Here is a 20,614-nt window from a genome sequence, read left to right on the forward strand (position 1 = left end):
GTATTTAAATGGGATTTAGTATTAGTTGTGAAGCTGAACTTAACGAATAATTTTATTTAAAAGGTGATGGCATTTGTTGTGAGCACTTTTTTTGATTGCCATGGCTGCATTATACACACTGCAGTCATTTGCCAGCCTTCCCAATGCCAAAGAATAATAGCAGATTCAAGTTAAAAAAGGAAAATTACAGTGATTTTTCAAGAATGGCCTCACTTTTCTAATAAATTACATTTTCTACTAATGTAATGTGGAAAAAAATATAAGAGTTGCAGTGCTGATGATTATGATTGTAGAAACATTGTTTCAATTTTAGCAAACTACTGAAATTACAAAAAAAGAGAGATTTGCTGACTGTTCCTGAAGACTTTTTTTTAACTTGCCTTATGCATTTTATTTTTGTTGTTCTCAATTGATAAGTTGGATTTTGAGCTTTGTTTGGTCCTTAAAATATTTTCATGCAGTAAAACCTTAGTCATGTTGTACATACTGAGCAACATCAGCCAAGGGCAAGTTCATACTTTTCTCATTGGAAGCTTAGACTAGAATTTTAGATTTAGCTGGTGTTAATAAAAGGACAGAGTTCCTTATAGAATAAATTTTAAAAGCTGATGAAATAATAATCATGGACAGAATGGAGAATTTTTTTTTGTTGATTTATAGTTCAGGGGTATAAAAGATTGGATAGCAGTAATTAATGTAGAATACAAGAGGTGAAAGTCGTGCTGACACTAACGTAATGTTATTAACTAATATAAAAACAGTTGCAGTAAGCTATGACAGTTTTATCAGTGTGGAATTGCTGCTGTTGAGAAGATGATGTTTAGCTTTGTTTGGACTGTGTTACAAAAAGAGAAAGACTTAGTTTCACTAAAGCATTTACTATCCTTGTGTTCATTGAATGTGACGTGGGAAGTACAACTCACGACTTGTTAAATGGTGGTCAGCAAAGTAAAATGATTTTGCTGTGTGTCTAAGAAAAGCTGACGTCTGAAAACATTGTATTAGTTCCAGAGTCAAATGAAAACTTTAAATTCTTAATTGTGTCACTATTACATGAGTTGTCTTTCATCTTGATAATCTCAAGATATTTGATTTTGAATTGTTCTGATGACACTGAAAGAAAATATTAATGAAAATACCAAATATAAAAATAAATAGTTTATTAATATTGTAAAATATGGACATTTGTAACATTTGAAGTAAAAATTCTTTCTGTACCAGTGTTGCTAAAGCCAAAATAGTCAAAGGGGATTTCTCCAACACTCCAAATCTTAAATTTTTTTGTTGAAATTTACAGCTACCTTATATGATACTAAACAGGACAGACGAGGTTTGAAAAATCAGCATTCCCATTATTGACATTGATACTACACTGGAATCTGTTATGATTAATGTGGAAATTAGAAATTAGAAACATGGAAAGAAAATAATAAAATGGCATTCAATGTAAAACTAACATTTAGTGAAAAATATTATTCAGCAAATCCCCATTCAAAAGATCAAAAGATGTAAGAAATAATCTAAAAAAAATTACCTAGTAATAGACATTAAATGGGTAGATTGGTTAGGGATAGATTATTATCTTTGCTATGGATATGAAAAGATGAGTGTAACTTCAAGGTGCAGCATCGTGTAGCCGCCTCCTGTCATGAGACAGGAAATCAATGTTTTACTTCTCTAATTTGAACTTGTAGGGGTATAAAATATCAACAACAAGGAGAGGCTTGGGGCTGGTGCTTTGAGATTACAACTAAAACTCAGTGACATTAAGTTGTTGAATAATCTTCCAAGCAATGAGGCGGCAGCTGCTTTTGTCCCATATGATGTTTGAATTTTGTACATAAGTTGGTACATAAGTTGTACATTTGGTACATAAGTTGTTCTGAGGAACAGTGTCTCCAGTGTCTGCAAATCAATACAATGTTCGTATTTTTCTCTAATATCATCTGAACCATATATTTGTTTCCTAAAATGGGTGTTTCCTTTCAGGTTAAATTTAATTCTAGACTTTTTAATACATGTTCAGTATACAGTTTTTCTACTGAGTTTATATACAAGAGTATTTTATGACCAGAATAAAATGAAAAACATTACTGTTTTGTCAAATAGCTTGCACTATGATGCATATCTGTTGTTTGGTGGTGGTTGTGCATTTTGTTGTTGTTGCTTGTTTGGGGTTTGGGGTTTTTTTTCTGTAGTGGAAAATTTGATTTTTCCTTTAGAATATGCAAGTTTGATCACCTTTGATATCTCAAGCTGGTTATCAAAATATTCTACTCAGGGTTAGTTGAGTTACTTGAGGAACACTTTGTCAACTAAAAAAAACTTTCTCAGTGTGTTTTTAAGTGAAATCAGGAATTCCACATATAGGTATGTTTTGGCGTGGCATCAAAAAGTATGTCTTCTAATAAAGATATGGAGAGGCTAAGTCAATTTGGTAGGGGAAAAAAAAGAAGGGCAAACTTCTTCAGAGCTGATATAAGATAAAATGCCAAAGCCAAATAGACAACAAATATCTCAGTCCATTGTTCCAAAGAGGCTTCAAGATGGCCTCTGAATTTGCAAATGCAAAATATTAATTTGACCATGCAGATACAAGAACCATTTAACTCACCAGTTTAAATGCACAGTTTTGATTATTACCTGTGGATGTCTACCTGTGTATATCAAATCAAGCACAGACAAACCTGCATGCAACACTATAGGTGTATTTTAAAAAAAAAAACAGCATCAGTGTTCTTTTATACTTGAGTATGTTGATACAGATGCTGTGTTGATCATCTGATGAAAATGGCAAAACAAGTCAAGATACTTACTGGTCTTTAGTAGTATGTTTTCAGCAAGTAATAAAAATGTTGCTAGATAACTAGATTAAGGATAAGAGTATAGGAACATGACTTTACTGACTGACAAGTCATAAAAAGGGAATTTACCTTCTTATTGCTTTTACCCTTTAGTCAAGCAGTTCGAGAGACACTTTGTGAGAACAAGCCAAGATCAGTTCTTTTAAGTCAAAATGATGTATTCATTTAAGTTTCTTAGAAGAGGAGATAATAGAAAAAGGTCCATCAGCAAAATTGGATCTGAATGCCAAGCAAAATCAATTGCCTGTGTATTGATCTTGGTAGCACAGAGAATGCACTTCTCCCTACACTGCCAGACAGCAGTGAACTCGCAGGCTTTAGTGCTGAGTTTCTTTTTGTTTGCTGCCCTCTGCGGTTCAAACTATAAATGAATTATGTCTGTGGGTGGTGCAAATGCAAGTGCAAAGCTTCAGAGCAGCTTCACTCCAAACCCTGCTATGGAGCACCAGTAAGTTGTTCATCACTGGCACTCACTTCCCATGCTTTTCCGAGGAATAATTCTTCCCTTACTTGAAAGGGACATGGTGAAGATAAATCTATACAATGACAGTTGGTGTCCAGATATTGCATGAACAGCTTATAGGTATGTGAGGGCCAAGGTAGTTCAAAAGGGTTGTTGACCTTTCAATAGAGCAAAGTTTGCTGTCTGTTGCAGTAACATCAAAGGCAGCAAGAAAAAGTGCTGTAAGATGTTTAATTACCTGAAATGGTCAGGAGTATGGCGTTATCTCTTGCAGAAAACAGAAATAGCTGTATGTGATTGCTCTGGTGTATTGGTGACAGCTTGGCTCAGGATGAAAAAGTGTTATGTATTTAATAACCGGTATCATTCTTCATGCAGGACCCTGTCTTCTTCTTCGAGGATTGCTTTGCAGGTCACACCATAATTAGTGTCTAAGTTCTGATAATTACAGTTGTGGAGGACAAATTTTAAACTTAGAAATATCTTTAACAAGAGGCTTTCATTTGTTTCAGAGATCTTTAAGCCAGCAGTTCACTGTAATTCTGTGCTGCGTGACAGCTTACGTCAAATCCTACAAAGGCGCTGGAGTTATTTAGAAAATAATTAATGTAGCCAAGTTTACGGTTGATTAGATACCCCATTGGGAGCTCTACTGTTTTGCACTGTCATGTTTTCATGCTACTTGAATAAATCCATCAATTACTCTTCTGTTCATTGAAAAATTTTGTTAACGCAATCTTCAATTTCTCCTTATCTCTTTGGTGTGAGAATTTTCAGATGAAAACAATGTATTTCACTGTGCAAAAAAATGCTTCATTGTGTCAACAAGGCTGCGGGAGATAAAGCATTACAAAATACTGCTAAAACAAATATTATGGAATGCATAATTTTTTGTTCCCTACTTTTGACCATAGGATTTAAAATATACCAGTTTTATTTCATATGCTGAAGTGGCTTTTTACTACAGTCATGCCTGCATGATGCATATTCTTTATCTCTGCTCAGCACTTGCTTTAGTACAGCAAGATCCAGAATTAACATGCTTTGTGAGAAGACAAGGAATGACCAAAAGCAATACTCATAAAATTATGCCTTCATTGCTGATCAGATGGGCAATTTCTTGCCTATGCTGAAGATGACAATCATTTAAACCATCTTCTTAACAAGGAACCTTTAGTAGCATTAAATATACTTAAGTAATGCAGTGATATTTACAGAAGTGGTCAAAGAGCCCTCTTAGCTTTAAAAGAGTAATTTTAAAATGTTTAATGTCTTCCAGTCATTGGAAGAACAGCAACAAAAAGAAAGGTATTAAAGCTACCAGTCAATGACAGCTCTTGAATAAGAATATTCTCATTCTTAAATACCATCTTCATTCTTTGATATTATTCCATTCCTTTCCCCATATATGTTTTGTGTATGTGTGTGTTTGTTGTTAAGGTGACATGGCATTTCTAGCACTTTGCTCAGTGTGTGCCTTTTCCTTCCCTTTTCCTTCACAACTGCTCCAGACTGATCGCATAAACCCAGATGACTTAGATTTAGAAAACGAACCCTGGTATAAATTCTTTTCAGAACTGGAGTTTGGACGTCCGGTAAGTGAGGACAGAATATTAATATTTAAACACTAGGAAAATTATTTTTATAATGAGGAATTTGCAAATTATCAAATTCAGCAAAAATATGCCAGTAAAATTAATATGTTGGGGCTTTTTTGAGAAAGGTCAATAAAGTCACCTCAGGCATATAACTATTATTTTTCAAGTGGACCCTTAAGCTGCTAGAGTAGTGGCTTTAATACAGACTACATATTAGACAAATAGTAGTGTATAAAAATTCAGAAAGCAAGACAAATTGCATATTAAACAGGGATGTTTACTAGTCTCCCTAAGTCTTTTGCATTTGGCTGGATTGTTTTTGAACAATCTTTCAGAACAGAAAAACATGTCAGTTTGCATTAGAGATGCTAAGCTACAAATCATGTAGTTTACCTGAAGGAAGGTGGCTAAATTTAAATGCATGCAGCCACTTCTGCTCCAATTTTCACAAACAGCCACATCCAAAAAAAAAGGACTCAGGCAAACAGATGCTACCTTAGTCCTACTGCAAACAGTTATGTTTAAAATTATAAACCTAAAAAGCTCCATTTGGTTGAAACACCTACATGTCAGAGATACCTCAGTTTTCCACCTTTGGTTGCCTAGGCACTCTCAATTTTTCTGCAAACACCACAGGCTTAATTGGATGTGAGCACCAAAGGTTGTTTATGTATTTCATACAAGGATAAAATAGTGTAGCTGTCCTCAAACGAAGACTGAGCTCGAGGTCTCCCTTGCTGCCTGTACAGTGCCTTAATAACAAGGCTGGAGATGCACCTGCTCTTGCTTCTGCACACACCCTCTCTCTGGCTCAAATTCTTTCCTATGCACTCTAACATCTTTAGGAAAAATTATGACAAATGTCTTCATTGCAGAAGAATGTCTAACCCAGTGGTTACAGCATTTTCCAGACAGGTGGAAAACATGCATTCAGATCTCCTCAGAAAAGGGGGGAAGTAAACACAAGCATTCCCTCAATCTGGTTAAGTATTCTCATAGCTTCCCAGGACCCTGGGTAGCTTGAGGAAAAATACCAAAAGCACCTGCTGACAGGCAGGAAATCCCAAATAGGCATGGCATTTGAGCCAGAGAGCATCAGGATTTAAAACATTCCCATTCTTATCTTTCCCTGTTAGCCTGCAATTCATTGGAGCCCCCTCAGCATGATAATTACTGGTGTGTCAGGCTATGTGAGGAGCCTGAGCACTTTTCACAAGGCCCTGGGGGTGCTCTGGGAACCAGGTACCTTCATCCCTTTTTGTAGCCATAGCCAAAATCAGAACTTCCAGCTACCTCAGTGAGACCAGAAGAGAAAGCAAACCACATACATTATTTTTTTAACTTTAATTTTTTAATCATAATTTTAAGTAATTTTAAAATATTACCCATTGAACACCACCTGAAAATTGAAAAAAAAAAAAATGTATCTGGGTTTAATTTGTTGTCCAGCAATCTATAATATAGTACATTTTACTAATTACCTTTTATCTCCTTTTATCTAGCCATTCAAGCTGTTTTGTCATTCCTTCCTCTAGGTGGGCAGAAACAGTCCAGATACATTCTTCTGATGAATTATATATCAACAATATTTTACTGATAATGATAACTTGAGCGTAGTGTCTCCTGTAAGATAAAGTAAATTGAGATTTCCCCAGCAGAACGTAACTGTGATGCTTTACACTCTTCTGTCTCATCAGTATTAAAAACCGCTGGTATTGGTTCAACTATTCCAGTTGTAAATTTTACCAGCTAAAGTTACTAACGTTTCATTAAGATGCTTATAATTTAAAAAATATTGTAACACATTCTTCCTTCCATTCTACCTATGTGTGTCACTCTTCGTATCTGACATTGTCAACACTTAGTTTCTAACTGTGTCACCTTCTCCACATGTTTCATTCCTTGCTGCCATTGATTCTGCTCCATTTCACCTCTACACTTCTGATTTTACGATGCAGCCACCTAAAAAGCTTTTGGACTATGTTCGAGACAGTTCTTCTGGTGTTTCCAATGAGGTAAATGAATGATTCTTGTTCAGATGATTGTCTTGGGAAGAGGGGTTGGACTGCTCATTTATGTCTTCAGTTTGTTAAACTGTGGTGGTTTCCTTCTCATAGCTATGCGGCGTTTCTAATTCACAATCGTTTTATCTTTGTCTTCATATCTTTTCAGATCACTAGTGCATTTGGATGTTGATCTTAGTATCCTAGGAACTGTGAGTCCTTATCCCCAAAATGTCTCAGAGATTAACACTCAGAATTACACAACAGCCCATATGCCTCTAACTCTTTGATAAATTCCCACTTCTTCAGAGTTGGGCAAGTGCATAACTTTCAGACAGACACAACCAATGCATCAGCACAGTAGTGTTTTTAATTGAAATATCAGACTGCAAATTCTGTATGTAAAGTGAAAGCCTTGGTGGCTAAGCTATCATTTCTCCAATTAAGTATTTATGAGTAAGGTTGCTAAAGAGGAAATACAGCGATTAGTTATCCTGTTGTAAATTCATGACTGCAGGATTGACAGTCACTGTCATTACTCCAAATAAAACACATGAAGGTCAGGTAGCGGGCTGTCACTGCCCTACTCTGAGTGGGAGAGATTCAGGCTGTCATTTCTTCTCCCCTTCCTCCCCATTTTTAAAGGGTTAGGGCCAAAGTCAGTGAATCCTGTAATGGCAGCTTTACTTCATATGGTGGCTTTACTTCATTCATGTTTGTGATTTCACTCTCATCTTCCGTAGTCTCTACAAAAATTAATGCAAATCATGGCCTTAAATTGTGAATAGTTTGCAAGTTACTCTGGTTTGGTTTTAAGCTCTATAAATCTGGAAAAACCTCATGGTTGTGAAATTTGGGCCCAGTTCTCTGAGACAATAAGCTTCTAGTCCTTCACTAATACTTGAGAGTACTCGCTATATCAAAGAAGACAATCTAAAAGCACTAGCATTATATTTGAAATATTAGCATGTTCAGTAGGTCTGGGCAAAACAGCTATTAAGTAATACTGGTTTTCTCTCTGCTTAATTGACAAAAATATTTATCTTTCACTTTGAAACTTTAAAAATCTTTGAATATGATAAATAATTTTCACAAACTACAGCAAATTAAATATTTTGCGGGGGGAGGGAAATATTTCAAAACAACTTGTTAAAGTATTAGACCCATCAGGCAAACAGGCCTCTTTGTTGCTTGTAACTTTTGCCTGCTTTTCCTAACTTCATTTTCAGTCATAATTAAAGCCTTGACGCATGAAAACAGCTAAAACATTGACTTAATTGTAAATATGTATCTGCTTTCTTGAGTAGAACTGAATCAAAATATTCAAAAAAGTCTGTATTTGGTAGTTTGGGGTGATTGTCTCCAATATTTGTTTTTGTCTGGCAACTTTTATCCACATAGGGCAGCGTTGAATACTTTGGAAGATGCCTTATTAGCTTTGGAGATGGAGTAGTTGGGGAGATGTGTTTCTGTTGGGCCACCTGGAAGTGGGTTGGAGGGATCATGGGTCAATATGAGGCCAAGAGCTGATAGGACAGCTACAAACAGTGGTACCCACTCTTGGCAGTAGAAACCAACCATATCCACTGTCAGCTTTCACCTTGTTTGCCATATCAGTGTGGCTCTGCCTGTGGGTAGAAGGTATAAACTCCATACAGCCTATATGTAACAACATGTACCTGTGGTAAAAAAATTGTATTGTAGAATGTGCAACATACAGTATCTTCCATACAGAAAAAAACTTCAAAGAAGGCATCAGGGAAAAGGCAAAAAAGCAAGTTATACTCAAGGTGATAAGAGGATCTTAAAAGGCCAGAAAGCAAAAGCCATGTAGGAACCCAGCAGTCAGTTTTGGCATGACATACACTGGATGCTCTCTTAGGCTGATCACTAACACACTGTTGATGGCCTGGGGAATGCTGTGGATAGTGGTTTGGTTTCAGCTGTGTGATTTACTCATTGCCTTCTATAGGAGGCTATGGGGAGCTACACCGCCCTTGGGATTTACATCATGATGTGTTTAAACCCAGGGCCATTAAAAGTGGTGGAACATAATCACTGCGTCGTGGCTGTTTGGCCACTATCATGTGATAGATGCTCTTGGCCCAGGCTCTAATGAAAGAGGTTGACTCCTGTGGGGAAAAAACAAACAAACAAACAAACAAAAAACACAAAACACAAACCACACCACAAAAAAACACCACAGTGGCAATTACTCTGAAATGTTTGTATCACCTCATGCAACAGTTCTAACAGAGATCCCCTATGAGCCTGAGTCTTCTTCTGGTACACAGAAGAAATACTTGAATACTTCTCCACAAAGTGAAGAAATTTTTTTTTGAAAAAAATAAATGTTTTGAAACCCTTAACTTGTGAAGGACTTATTTTCTCGGGAAAGTAACTTTAAAGTCTTTGAATTATGAACACTTTAACTGTTTACATCTCAGCTGCCATTCTTACCAAAAGCCTGAAAGTTTTACCTGATTTTTAATGTGATTTAAATTAAACTACGGTTAAAAATTACTGAGAAAATTTGCATGATCTTAAATCAAGTTTTAGATAACATTTGATCCATATTGTATCATGTTTGTGTGGTTCTCCCTGCCTCATAGTATAATAAATTTCAGTATAATCCAGAAATCAAAACTTCTGTTAGTGTCTTGATAGGATCACTTGCTATGGGGTGCAGGTCTTAAAGCCTACTGACAAATAGCTCTAACTGAACAATCATATTTTCCTTATAGTGCGCCACCTGTAAAAGTAGTTTCAACAGTTACTGTAGAATGTCATTTAAAGTATACAGTCTCATGAAATCTGTTCCCAAATATTTGTAGACTATAGGTGCCTTCTAGAAGTATACATAAGCGTCTTTACAAATCTGGGTGAAGTCCTATTCATGAACTTGCAATTTAAATCACTAGGAAAAAAAAATTAGTACCTAACAAAGAAGCATTCACACAGGCCATGAGTGCCATTACTTCTACAGTCCTTCTGTACACATGAAAGTCTGTAAAGATTTTGCCATGCAGAGAAAAAGTCTAGAAGGCTTCTATAGAGAGAAAAATAGTTCCTGCAGCTTACAAATCTGTATAATAGTTCTATTTCCAGTCCATCAGGTTAGCTCTGAAATGACCTGTCAGGAATTTAAAACAAGTTTAACCTTTGAAGCACACTTCCCATGAAGAAACATCCCAGGGACCATGCAGTTTGTTCTAGATGCATACCTAGTTACCGAAATTGTAGTATTACCTAATTCTGCCTGCAGACTTGAAATGTATGAAATGATTGATTTATAAATAGCGGTCATTTAAGGTTGACTTTGTATCAATAATAATATTATGGATCAGCATTCCATTCCGTCTTCCAGGATTCATGCAGTAGCTAATTCTGTAACTCCACAAGCAATGATTAATGTTCTGTGATAAGAACTGTTCTTACCAGGAATATAAGGTGGTCAACTACTGGCCACAAACATCGTGGGATTTACAACAGTTTCTGTCTGTAATTGACTGTGGGGTTTTGGTGAGTAATTGGGAGGGAAGAACAGCTCTGCAGACCTTACTTGCACAGGAAGGAATTTTTTTCAAATTTTTTGGTTTTATAGTAAAGGTTTGTTTCAGCTGTTCTATATCTATTTTTGAAAAGGGAATGGAGAAACATGACTTTGGATCATTATTGAAATAAAAACATTGTTGAAGTGGAATATGAAATGAAATCTAGCAATGCTTTTTAAAAACTGCATAACAGTTCTCATGAAATATTGTAGTATCTATTCCAGACTGTCCAGGATGGCAATCATCATAGTCTGTTTTTATAGGATTTGTCACAGAGTAACAGGCATAATCAAACATGCTAAGCAGAAATAGTCACCTTTTTTTCAAATACAGATGTATAACAGATTCCTATATTTGTTTTCACAGACTTCCTTATATTATCGCTATTCAACAGAAAAAGGCCTGGACAGGCCCTCTAGGTAAGAAATACAATATATTATTTCAGTAGACACAGATTATCCAGCTTGAAGGTTTCTTTGTGATCTGACACCAGCAGATGTTGCTAAGAGTCAGATTTTAACATTCCTCTTGTGAGCTACTGATAAAATAGAGCGATGCATGGAGAGGACGTTAATCTTTCGATCCTGCAGTGCAATTCTTACTTTCATTTTAGGAGGACTTAATGATTTACATTAAAAATTACTCATACTGTATTGTCGGTCTTTCTACTAACATCCCTGAGGTTCCCTCTCAGCTGCAGCGATCCAGCATTTAACCTTACCACAGGCAGCACTTCCAGCGCCGTTTCCTCAAGTGCGCTACCTCATCTGTTCTTGGTCTCTGTCGTTTTTCTACCTTTGCGCTGAACTTCTAGTAACAAAAAATAGTCTTAAAAAACTTGATGCATTTATTTCAAAGCCTTCACTATGAAAATGACATAGCAATTTTGTATAAAAATTCAGTGTTTCTCCGTGAAATATGCTGTAAGATGTCTGAGATGAGAGCTTCTCCCCTTCACATGTTTTTGATCTATTTGTTCTGGCATTGTTTAATCTATAAACCAATAATATAATTATGAGCTTACTTTTTTAATTCCTGAATTCTGCTCTCAGAATTAGACTGCTGCTAATACTGCTTATTTCTGTAGTTCTGCAAGTACTGCAAGTGACTACAGAAAGAGAAGGAAGTCAGAACCTGCTGTAAGTCATCAGAGGGTGCACAGTGACCAGAACGCAAACAGACCTGGTCTGGGCCGTACAGATCTGCAAGGCCCATGTACCACCCTTAGAAAGCCTTTAACTAGCTCGTCTCCTTCATCTCCATCACGAGCTAAAGGTAAGAGGAGAGTGTGTTTGTTAGCACAGAACTACTGATGATATGTTGTACAATACATTGGTAGTAAATGCACCTGTTTACTGCTGCTCAGTGCAATTGGCTGGGAGATTTACTATACAAAGCAATAGCTTTGGGCCTTTCCTGAAAGCCTAACTTGTTTAGTGTTACGTGTGTAATTTTAAGCTGAAAAGCTGGATTTGTAACAAGGATTTTCCAGTTTCAACTGCTTATTCTAACAAAAGGAAGTTGACTAAATGAAGACTATGATTTGTACCACTAGATATAATCCCATGAAGTTTTATTAACTCCACTACTTTCTTATTGAATTATTGTGATTTTAAAACTGGTTTCAGTATGTACAGAAACTAAATCAAGACGAATAGCATATAAGATTAAAGATGTGTTTCCAGAGTAGTAGACCTTTCAAATCTAAGGCTGATGTCTTAGACACTGTCAGTTATCAGGACCTAATTTCATCAAGCAAACATCCATAGTCTGATTTTTGATTTTGTAAATCCTTGAAGTAGTTAGTATAGCATATACAATCTAACGAGCTTCTTTTTCCAAGTAGCTCGCTGTTTTATTACTGTTCTCCCTCTCTCTCCAGAAAAGAGATAATTGAATCAGTCGTTGGTTTGAGTTTGGAGTTTTGGGTGGGTTTTTTTTAGCAAGACAAAAGGTTTCCAGTAAAACATACGTTGGAAGTGACATACAGAGTAGTATCATATACAATATGTCTCCTGTTCATTTAATTGCTGTATTCTGTAGCCATACTTTCTAATCAGCCTATAGCTGCATTAGGAACTGTATAAACCTTCATAAAAGTCAAATCCCACTGAAAACAACATAACTTCCAGGCTGCAATAAAATGTGCCAGACAAAGAAAAGCAGTGAGGAGTATTAAAGAGTGAAGTGAGTAAATGTATTTTATACCCAGTGTTACAGCAGTAATTTTAAATGTGGATAAACTCAGCCATTTAGTGTACCAGGCCAGGCAGTGAAAAGTTAGTAAACTCTGTTTACCTGCATTTACCTTTGACTACACCACTAATAATGAGCACTTACTATGACTTAAACACTTCCTGTATTTGAAAATCCTTCCCTTAAGAACATCTACCGCAGCTAATTAACTTTTGGAAGGTGACCTAACTGTGTCACTCCTTTCTCTCCCAGCATTTCGAAGCGTACTAGGACATTACTTTTTCTTGAAATCAACAATTTTGTTGAAGAAGCAGCACATTATAAGCTGCTTCAGCATCAATGTTGAACTCAAGTGTTTCAGTTTCTGATTGAGATTCAACTTGTTCTTCTAGAAAGCAGATTGAGCTGTTAGAAATATGTGTCCTGAACCAAATGTTGCCCTTTTTTTTGAAAGTTCAGCATGAGTATGCGACCTCAGTTCCAAATTTGTTTCCTAGGAACTTCTAAATCAAGCACATGCTTAAAAATGTCTTAAAACTTGCTTAAAACCTCAGGCTTTGTTAAGCTTATCTGAGGGCTATTGTTTCTTCTATGTGCTGTCTAGGCTCAGTAACTGATACATCTTCCTTTACACCCGTATAGCAGCTCCTCAGCCACCTTCTTTTTCTCTCCATAAGCTGTAGAAAACACCACTCCCTTCAGTGCTATCACACAGGAAACAAGCAGGCTACCTATGAAATACTGCGATAAATTTCCCATTTGATCTTATATAAAGAATTATCTTTATCTTAAGTATCTTAGAATATGCAGTTGCTGTGAACTCTGAGCATTATCCAGCTCAAAAATTCTGAACAACTTCTTTCAGAATCCACAGGTGGAAAAGTCAATATTTGGCTGAGGTCTAGATTTGTTGATTGGCTTCGTCTTTAAAACCTTTGCAGATTTTCTTGTCTGTTGACCTGCTTCAAAATCAGTATTAATGCTTGTTTTCTTACGTTGCTTTGGCCTGGGTAGGGAGAGGGTGTGCAGAGGGAGTAACAGCTCCATAATTCATATGGAATTATTGCTGATGTTCAAATTACCATGAGTACATTTTTAGAGCTGGAAAATAACCTAATTATTAGCTCTGCTGCCCCAGGCTGTAGCAACCTGTGTACTGACCTAAACTATAATAATTGGTGCATTAATTGCTGTCTCTTTTCTATTCTTTCTGATACTGATGTTAATTCCAACTTTCTGAATCTTTTAATTTCTGGCAATGTCTCTTTTTTACCATGCTGCTCTATGGATTATAAAGGTGGGGATATTAGCAAAGTATATCCATCCCTTTTAAGTTATTCAGTGCACAACCACAACACCTCAAATGAATTAGAATACTGTAGCACTTACAGACAGCATTTAGCTGTTCCAAATGATTCAAGAAGAGCAATCAGCTACAAGAATGGCTGGCAAATGAGTCGTCAAAATGCAGAAGTCTGGAGCAGCACAGAAGAAACTGCTTCTCCAAAGATAAAATCCCGTAGCTGTGATGATCTGTTAACAGATGATCGGGATAGCTTTCCTGATGCACAGGCCAAGTCTGAAAGCATGGGCTCTCTCTTATGTGAGGAGGACTCCAAAGAAGTTTGTTCAATGAACTGGGCCTCTCCCTATGTTCCTGAGGGCCGTGGTAGTGGTAGGTCAAGAGTCCGTCACAGGTCTGCACATGATGCCCCAGGTTTCCTAAAAATGTACAAAAAGATGCACCGCATCAATCGCAAGGACTTGATGAATTCTGAGGTGATTTGTTCTGTGAAGTCCAGAATACTGCAGTATGAAAAAGAACAACACAAAGGTATTCTTCAAGGCTGGAGAGAGTCTTCTACTGAAGAGGTGCCCAGAGACATGGTGCCAACCAGAATATCTGAATTTGAAAAATTAATTCAGAAGTCAAAATCCATGCCGAACCTAGGTGATGAAATGTTGTCAGCTGTTACGCTAGAGCCTCCTAAAAATGGCTTATGTCCAAAGAGGCGATTTTCTATAGAATCCTTGCTGGAAGAAGAAAATCAAGTCAGACATCCCTCTCAGGTACAACGAAGCTGCAAGTCTAAAACCCTGGTGCCAATTCATATTGAAGTGACCAGCGATGAGCCACAACGATCGCATATGGATTTCTCAGACAGTGATCAAGATGGAGTGGTTTCTGATGTCAGTGACTTCATCCAGATAGAAGGTTCATCCTTTTGTAGTGAAAGTGACTTTGACCACTTTTCCTTCACATCCTCTGAAAGCTTTTATGGATCAGGCCATCACCACCACCACCACCACCACCACCACAGGCATCTCATCAGCTCCTGCAAAGGGCGATGCCCAGCATCCTATACCCGCTTCACCACCATGCTAAAGCACGAAAGGGCTAAACAAGAAAGCACTGAAGATCCAAGGAGACAGGAAGCAGAGTCTGGCCTCTCTAAGATAGCGTTCCTAGTCAGTCCAGTGCCTTTCCGGAGGAAAAAAAGTGCAGCTCCTAAAAAACAAACTGAAAAGAAAAAATGCAAGTCGTCTGTATTTGAAGCGCTAGATTCTGCACTTAAAGACATCTGTGACCAAATTAAAGCTGAGAAAAGAAGGGGAAGCTTGCCCGATAACAGTATATTACACAGACTTATTACTGAGCTGCTTCCAGACATTCCAGAAAGGAATTCATCTCTTAAAGCTCTGAAAAAGAGTCCCATGCACCAGCCTTTTAACCCACTGCCTCAAGATGGTGCTATCCATTGCCCACTGTACCAGAATGATTGTGGAAGATTACCTCTTAGTGCCTCTTTTCCAGACCTGGACGCAACTAACAACAACGATAGTGCACTGTGTTTCCAAGGTGGATTAACTTTCTTCCTCTATCCTTGTGGTTTACTTCTCCAACCTTACTCCCTGTATTTCCCACCCTTTCTCATTCCATTTTCATTTGTGTCATCTGTAAGAAGCTTTCATCCCACAAAATTCCTAATGAAGGATGTCATTTTTACATAGGTGATGAGGATAGATGAATTTGCTGTCTATTCACAAAATACAGTAACGTTGACAACTGGAATAACGGTGTATTTCAACTAACAGATTGTTAGTAATATAAATTACAATGGTGTTATTAAATGAAGCAATGGGGTTTTTTTCCTTGAGAAAAAGACCTTACAGAAAGTGACTGCATGCATCACAACATGCATCATAATTCATGCACTATGACAGAAAGCATCTCTCAAACAGAAAACTTTATTATTAAAAAGTCTGCATCTAAAACATGCTGTACTGTATAGTTTTGTTACATGTGAGCGATAAAAATGCTGGTAATTCTTCCAGTATCATAGAAAGTTGATTCTGTTTTCTTACGAAAATGCACTAATTCACTGCTTTAGTTTTTTGTGAATAGACCCTAAATCATTTTAGGAAGTTTCCATCTCCACTGTTCAAACAATACAATTTCCAATTTCTGTGGCAGCAAAACTAGTTCTTCTCATAGAGTTTTCATATATCTATGAAGTTTTGAGACATTTCATATCCTCTTTGAAGGGAAATTCTCAATAATCAAAACTTGAATGAAATTGTCAGGGTGAGTATAACTTTTTAAAAAGTCTGTCTTGACAGTGATCTGGTTTTCAAGTTACTGCTTTGAGTTGTTCATTGCTCTGCTTCTCTTTTTCTCAAAACAATTCCTTGAGCTTCAAATGTTTTTAAAGTTTAACCTTGCAATATTAAACAAAGCAAACTAAATTCATAGCAGGAGTGCACAAAGGTGTATTCTCAGATGATTTAGATCAATGTCTTTGGCAAGTCTGTAATTTATTTATCTTTTTAAATGGTAACATTTCTGTGTTAGAGAATTGTGCTTGTAAGACATACAGTCATCTGTGACAGAGCATCTTTGAGAAGTTAATGCATTACAAAGCTATTCTTGAAATCACAAATGGATGTAAGAGAGAATGTCCTTAATATATCAGTTATGCAATATTTGATCAAACCTATCTTATCTTTAATCTCACATCTTTTTCTGTAACTTTTGCAAGTACCACTCTAGTAAATATGTGTTTCAAGAGAAATCAGAATTGAAGCTGTTACCATCTCTTTTTAATTAGTTAAAATAGACATACTGAGAAAAGGTAATTTGGTAAAACACAGCTATAAACAGCAGTTCAGGATTGAATTAGTCGTACTTGAGGCCTGATCATGATTAACCCTGGCAGGCAGTACTACATGATGAGACTGAAGTTGTCGGGGATTGTGCTGTTCACGTATCACAGTTGCTAAATGAGAATTTTCCAGTCCTTGAAAATAAGGAAATCCAGAGTGAAGAGTCAATGTGGATCCCTAATAGCTTCTGCAGCTCCGAATGGGCCTGGCAGGAGGAAAGTGGTACACTCTGTCAGCACTGATGTCCCTGAAGTAGCATGGAGAATGAGTACAGCAGAATATTCCACTGATTTCCAGCAGCACCAGTCATGGCTGAGCTCTACTTCTAATGAAGTTTCAAGTTTTGTTGGATCTGTGTGTGTGTCTCTTACAGCCACCATCCGCAGAGAGACCCCCACGATCATAGCAAAAGAACGCTGAAAACTATTAATATTGACTGAATAAGGAGCTGTACGGAAATAAAGGAAATTGTTCTTCCTAAAGCTTCTGCATTTTCCTTCTTTCCCTCTCACATTCTCCTCTTTCTGACTGAGTTTAAAGAAAAAAAATAATAGATGTGTTTGGAGGCATTATATATTTAGGTCTATGCAGTGAGTATAGATCCTCATTCACAGACACATGCCATATCAAGAAAGCTGTCCAGAACTGCAACTGTGATATATTTGTTGGTGATGACATGCTTGCAACTAATGACATAAATAATATGATTATCTCATTTTTTGCCTCCCCTATATTTATCAATAGCCTCAAGTTTTTGTGGGTTAGTCAACAGCCTACTGGAGACCATCTACATTTTTCTTCTGCAAGACCCCAACATAAGGGATGAGATGCTTTCAGTTCTTTTTTTTCCACTTGTACTTCTTTAGAAATGTATGGGGTTTGTAGGAACAGATTGTGTGAATGATGTCAAAGGAAGACAAACTTCAGTCACATGTCTCCACTAGCAGGTGTCACTACAGCAGTAGGAGACTAAAATAGTAAATCTCAGAAGTCAAGAGGCAGTTCATTTCACCCTCTGATTTGAAATAATTCTGTTATATTTTCATTTCACATTGGCAACTTGCAGAGCTATCAAGAGTGTAAGATTTTTGATTTTATTTCTATTAAAACATGAAAAGATGTATTCATCATCCTATACTGTACAATCTCAAAATAAGCATTAAATAAACTCTGCTTTGGAGATAATCTGCCACATAGATTGGTGAGTAATGATTTGTACTCCATCTCTTAGAAGAGAGTTGTTATCATGAAATAACATCCTTTTAAATACCTGTGTGCTGCCTAACACTTGTCCTTGGCAAAGTAGAAACACAGATTACTTAGAAGAAACCAATTTTTCTTCTCTATTTCCTCATTGAAGCATGCTTTCATCATGTTTTGTGCATGTAATTATGTGTTTATATTGTTGTCATTCCAAAACAGTTTCTTGGAACCTGATGAAGTCCTGGTGTGGCTCTCATGTGTTCCATTTGGTCCAGCAGGGCTGCATCCCTGAGTACAGCGAGGCAGCATTTTCCTCTCTCAGTCCTCTGTCATACATTCTCTGCTGTGGATCAGAGCGCAGCCTTTGCCTTTGCTTGAGAGTCAGTACCTTTTTTTTTTCCCAAGGTGCACTTTAGCCATCATACCATGTGCTTTTCTTTCTATTAAAAGTAAAATAATAGATTTCAAAAGCTCTTCACCCCCCCTAAATGAAACCAAGCAGCATCTCAGGTTTGAATGGTTTTGTTTAATTTACCATAGTTTCACATAATTTCTGTTTTCAGTAGACCAGGAGTCTCCTGGAAGCTATTCTTCTGCTTTCACTGATGTGGGACGAAGTACTCCAAGGGAGAGAAGAGGAACTACAGATAAAGAGGTAGTGAAACAACAATAAATAATGCAGCAATATCTATGTGGAAATTGTTAATATATCTGAGACAAGATATGTGTTGATTTTAAGACACTGTCATGATACAGCCCAAAAGAACAGTTACTTACCAAATCATCAGATGGCACAGCATCCTTCTTTTTTCATTAAAGAGATTGGTACTTCAATGAAGTAAAATAATATCAAGCTTTGTAAGATAAGTTGCTGCTCGTATCTATGATTAAATAGATATGAGCATAAATTTACTAGCCATTAATAGGCTCTGTCAAAGTTGACCAGAGTGGGTGTTTGGGACAGAGAAGAATAGCAGATGTGACTGGGGAAAGTCTCTGCTGAGAACTGGAGCATTACACAGAGAAACCTCCTCAGTAGTTTCAAAACAGATGCAAAGAATAACTGTATTTTACTATTATTTTTGTTTAGAAAAAGCAAAAAAGCTGCTGTTATTGTATTAGACAAAACCACTTATCCCACAAGCAATGCCTAATTTCTGTAATAGCTGGTGATTGTAATTGTATAGTGATTGCTTATATTACTGTTTTGGAAGAGAAAATGCAAGCAGGCATACAACATTTAAAGTAACACAAAGTATCAATAAAAAGAATACACCAAAAAAATGACTATATCATTCAGTGTCTTAAGAATACTTCTATATCTAGAACTATAAATGCCCTCCAAACAGGCTTCACTGATTTTATTCAGTCATAAAGTCAATACATTCATATTAGCCAACATCCACAAGCCATAGATTGTTAACATTTTCCATTGATTTTTATTAAAATATTGCACAAAATAAAGGCAGCATAAGACAGTACTGTATTTTAACTGCTAATATTTAAGTTTTTGCCCTTGGCCATCTGCCTTGTTAAATGATGGTACAGGTTAGAACTGGTTACAGGATCTGAATTCAGATCCACTTATACCCCACTGACATGGTTATATTGCTGCAATTCAATTAAGAGTCTGGTTTCAAAAAAAGACATTACAAAGTAAAGGTTAAAAAAGTTCCTGGAGCCAGAGCGTATGTTGCTTTTAAAGAATTCTGTGACATTGAAAGTCATCATTCAAATTGAAAACATGTAAAACACTACAAGCCATTCAGGCAAAGACAAAGTTCTAGGGATGCTAGATGTGCCAGCTTTTAGATGATAAGAAGGGAGAGAACCCAGTCGAGAACATCTGGCCAGTTAGATGGGGAAAACGCAAAACTTACAAGTGTCACTTTTTATTCCTCTATAAAAAGATGTGCACACTTACATCATTACAAATAGTATCTCTCAGAAACAGTGCAATCAGCTTGTTCTAGTCACCAATATTTCCCAGAAAGAAATTTTTTAAAATTTAGCAATATCTCAACTCTGCAAGTACTTGCAGAGAAAGACTAAATCACTTTTCCAAATATCCTCCCATAATACTGCTAATCGCTTCTTGCACCTTCCTCTGAAGTCTCTAGTGCTGGTTGTCCATCAGAGGCAGCCACTACGCGAGTGAGGCTCTTGGGTCAGATCACAGTTCATGTTTTTAGCACAGCTTTGAAAACAGTGAAAGTATAGGTGTCAACCACACAGGTAAGGAGACATAGAGATGGTTTACAGTTTTATTTTTGAAACAATATTGAGCTTACAGATACGTGGTGATAGAACTTGATAAATAAATCAGAGGAATCATGTGATGTGATTGCCTGCGATAACGAGAGCTGCACAGATGACTCAGGAGATCACTTCCAGTCCTGTGTTTCTCATACTTTCTTAGAAGTATGGATGTGGTTAGAGCAATTGAAAATATTCCCTATCTTTTCCAGCTGTCAGAGTAACTTTTCCTTTATATACATATATATATAAAAACATGATGGGGTTTTTACAGTTGAAATTAGCCTAAAGATAACAAGTTTAACAGCAGAGG

At 36.7% G+C, this 20,614-nt stretch overlaps 1 protein-coding gene across 50 annotated transcripts in view; it reads left to right on the plus strand.

Moving 5' to 3' along the window:
- SORBS2 (sorbin and SH3 domain containing 2) overlaps positions 1–20,614 on the plus strand; it is a 224,502-nt gene that overhangs the window by 183,281 nt on the left and 20,607 nt on the right. For 28 of the 50 annotated variants that reach the window (XM_065061133.1, XM_065061140.1, XM_065061134.1 and 25 more), the window contains 6 exons: positions 4,839–4,922; positions 6,884–6,940; positions 10,849–10,901; positions 11,570–11,757; positions 13,976–15,538; positions 18,609–18,700. In XM_065061133.1, the coding sequence (XP_064917205.1) occupies positions 4,839–4,922; positions 6,884–6,940; positions 10,849–10,901; positions 11,570–11,757; positions 13,976–15,538; positions 18,609–18,700 (2,037 nt within the window). The remainder of the gene's footprint in view (positions 1–4,838; positions 4,923–6,883; positions 6,941–10,848; positions 10,902–11,569; positions 11,758–13,975; positions 15,539–18,608; positions 18,701–20,614) is intronic. The other 22 variants (XM_065061167.1, XM_065061148.1, XM_065061149.1 and 19 more) reach the window with 6 other exon arrangements.

The sequence above is a fragment of the Columba livia genome, chromosome 4, assembly GCF_036013475.1.
Source record: "Columba livia isolate bColLiv1 breed racing homer chromosome 4, bColLiv1.pat.W.v2, whole genome shotgun sequence".
Classification (NCBI taxonomy): domain Eukaryota; kingdom Metazoa; phylum Chordata; class Aves; order Columbiformes; family Columbidae; genus Columba; species Columba livia.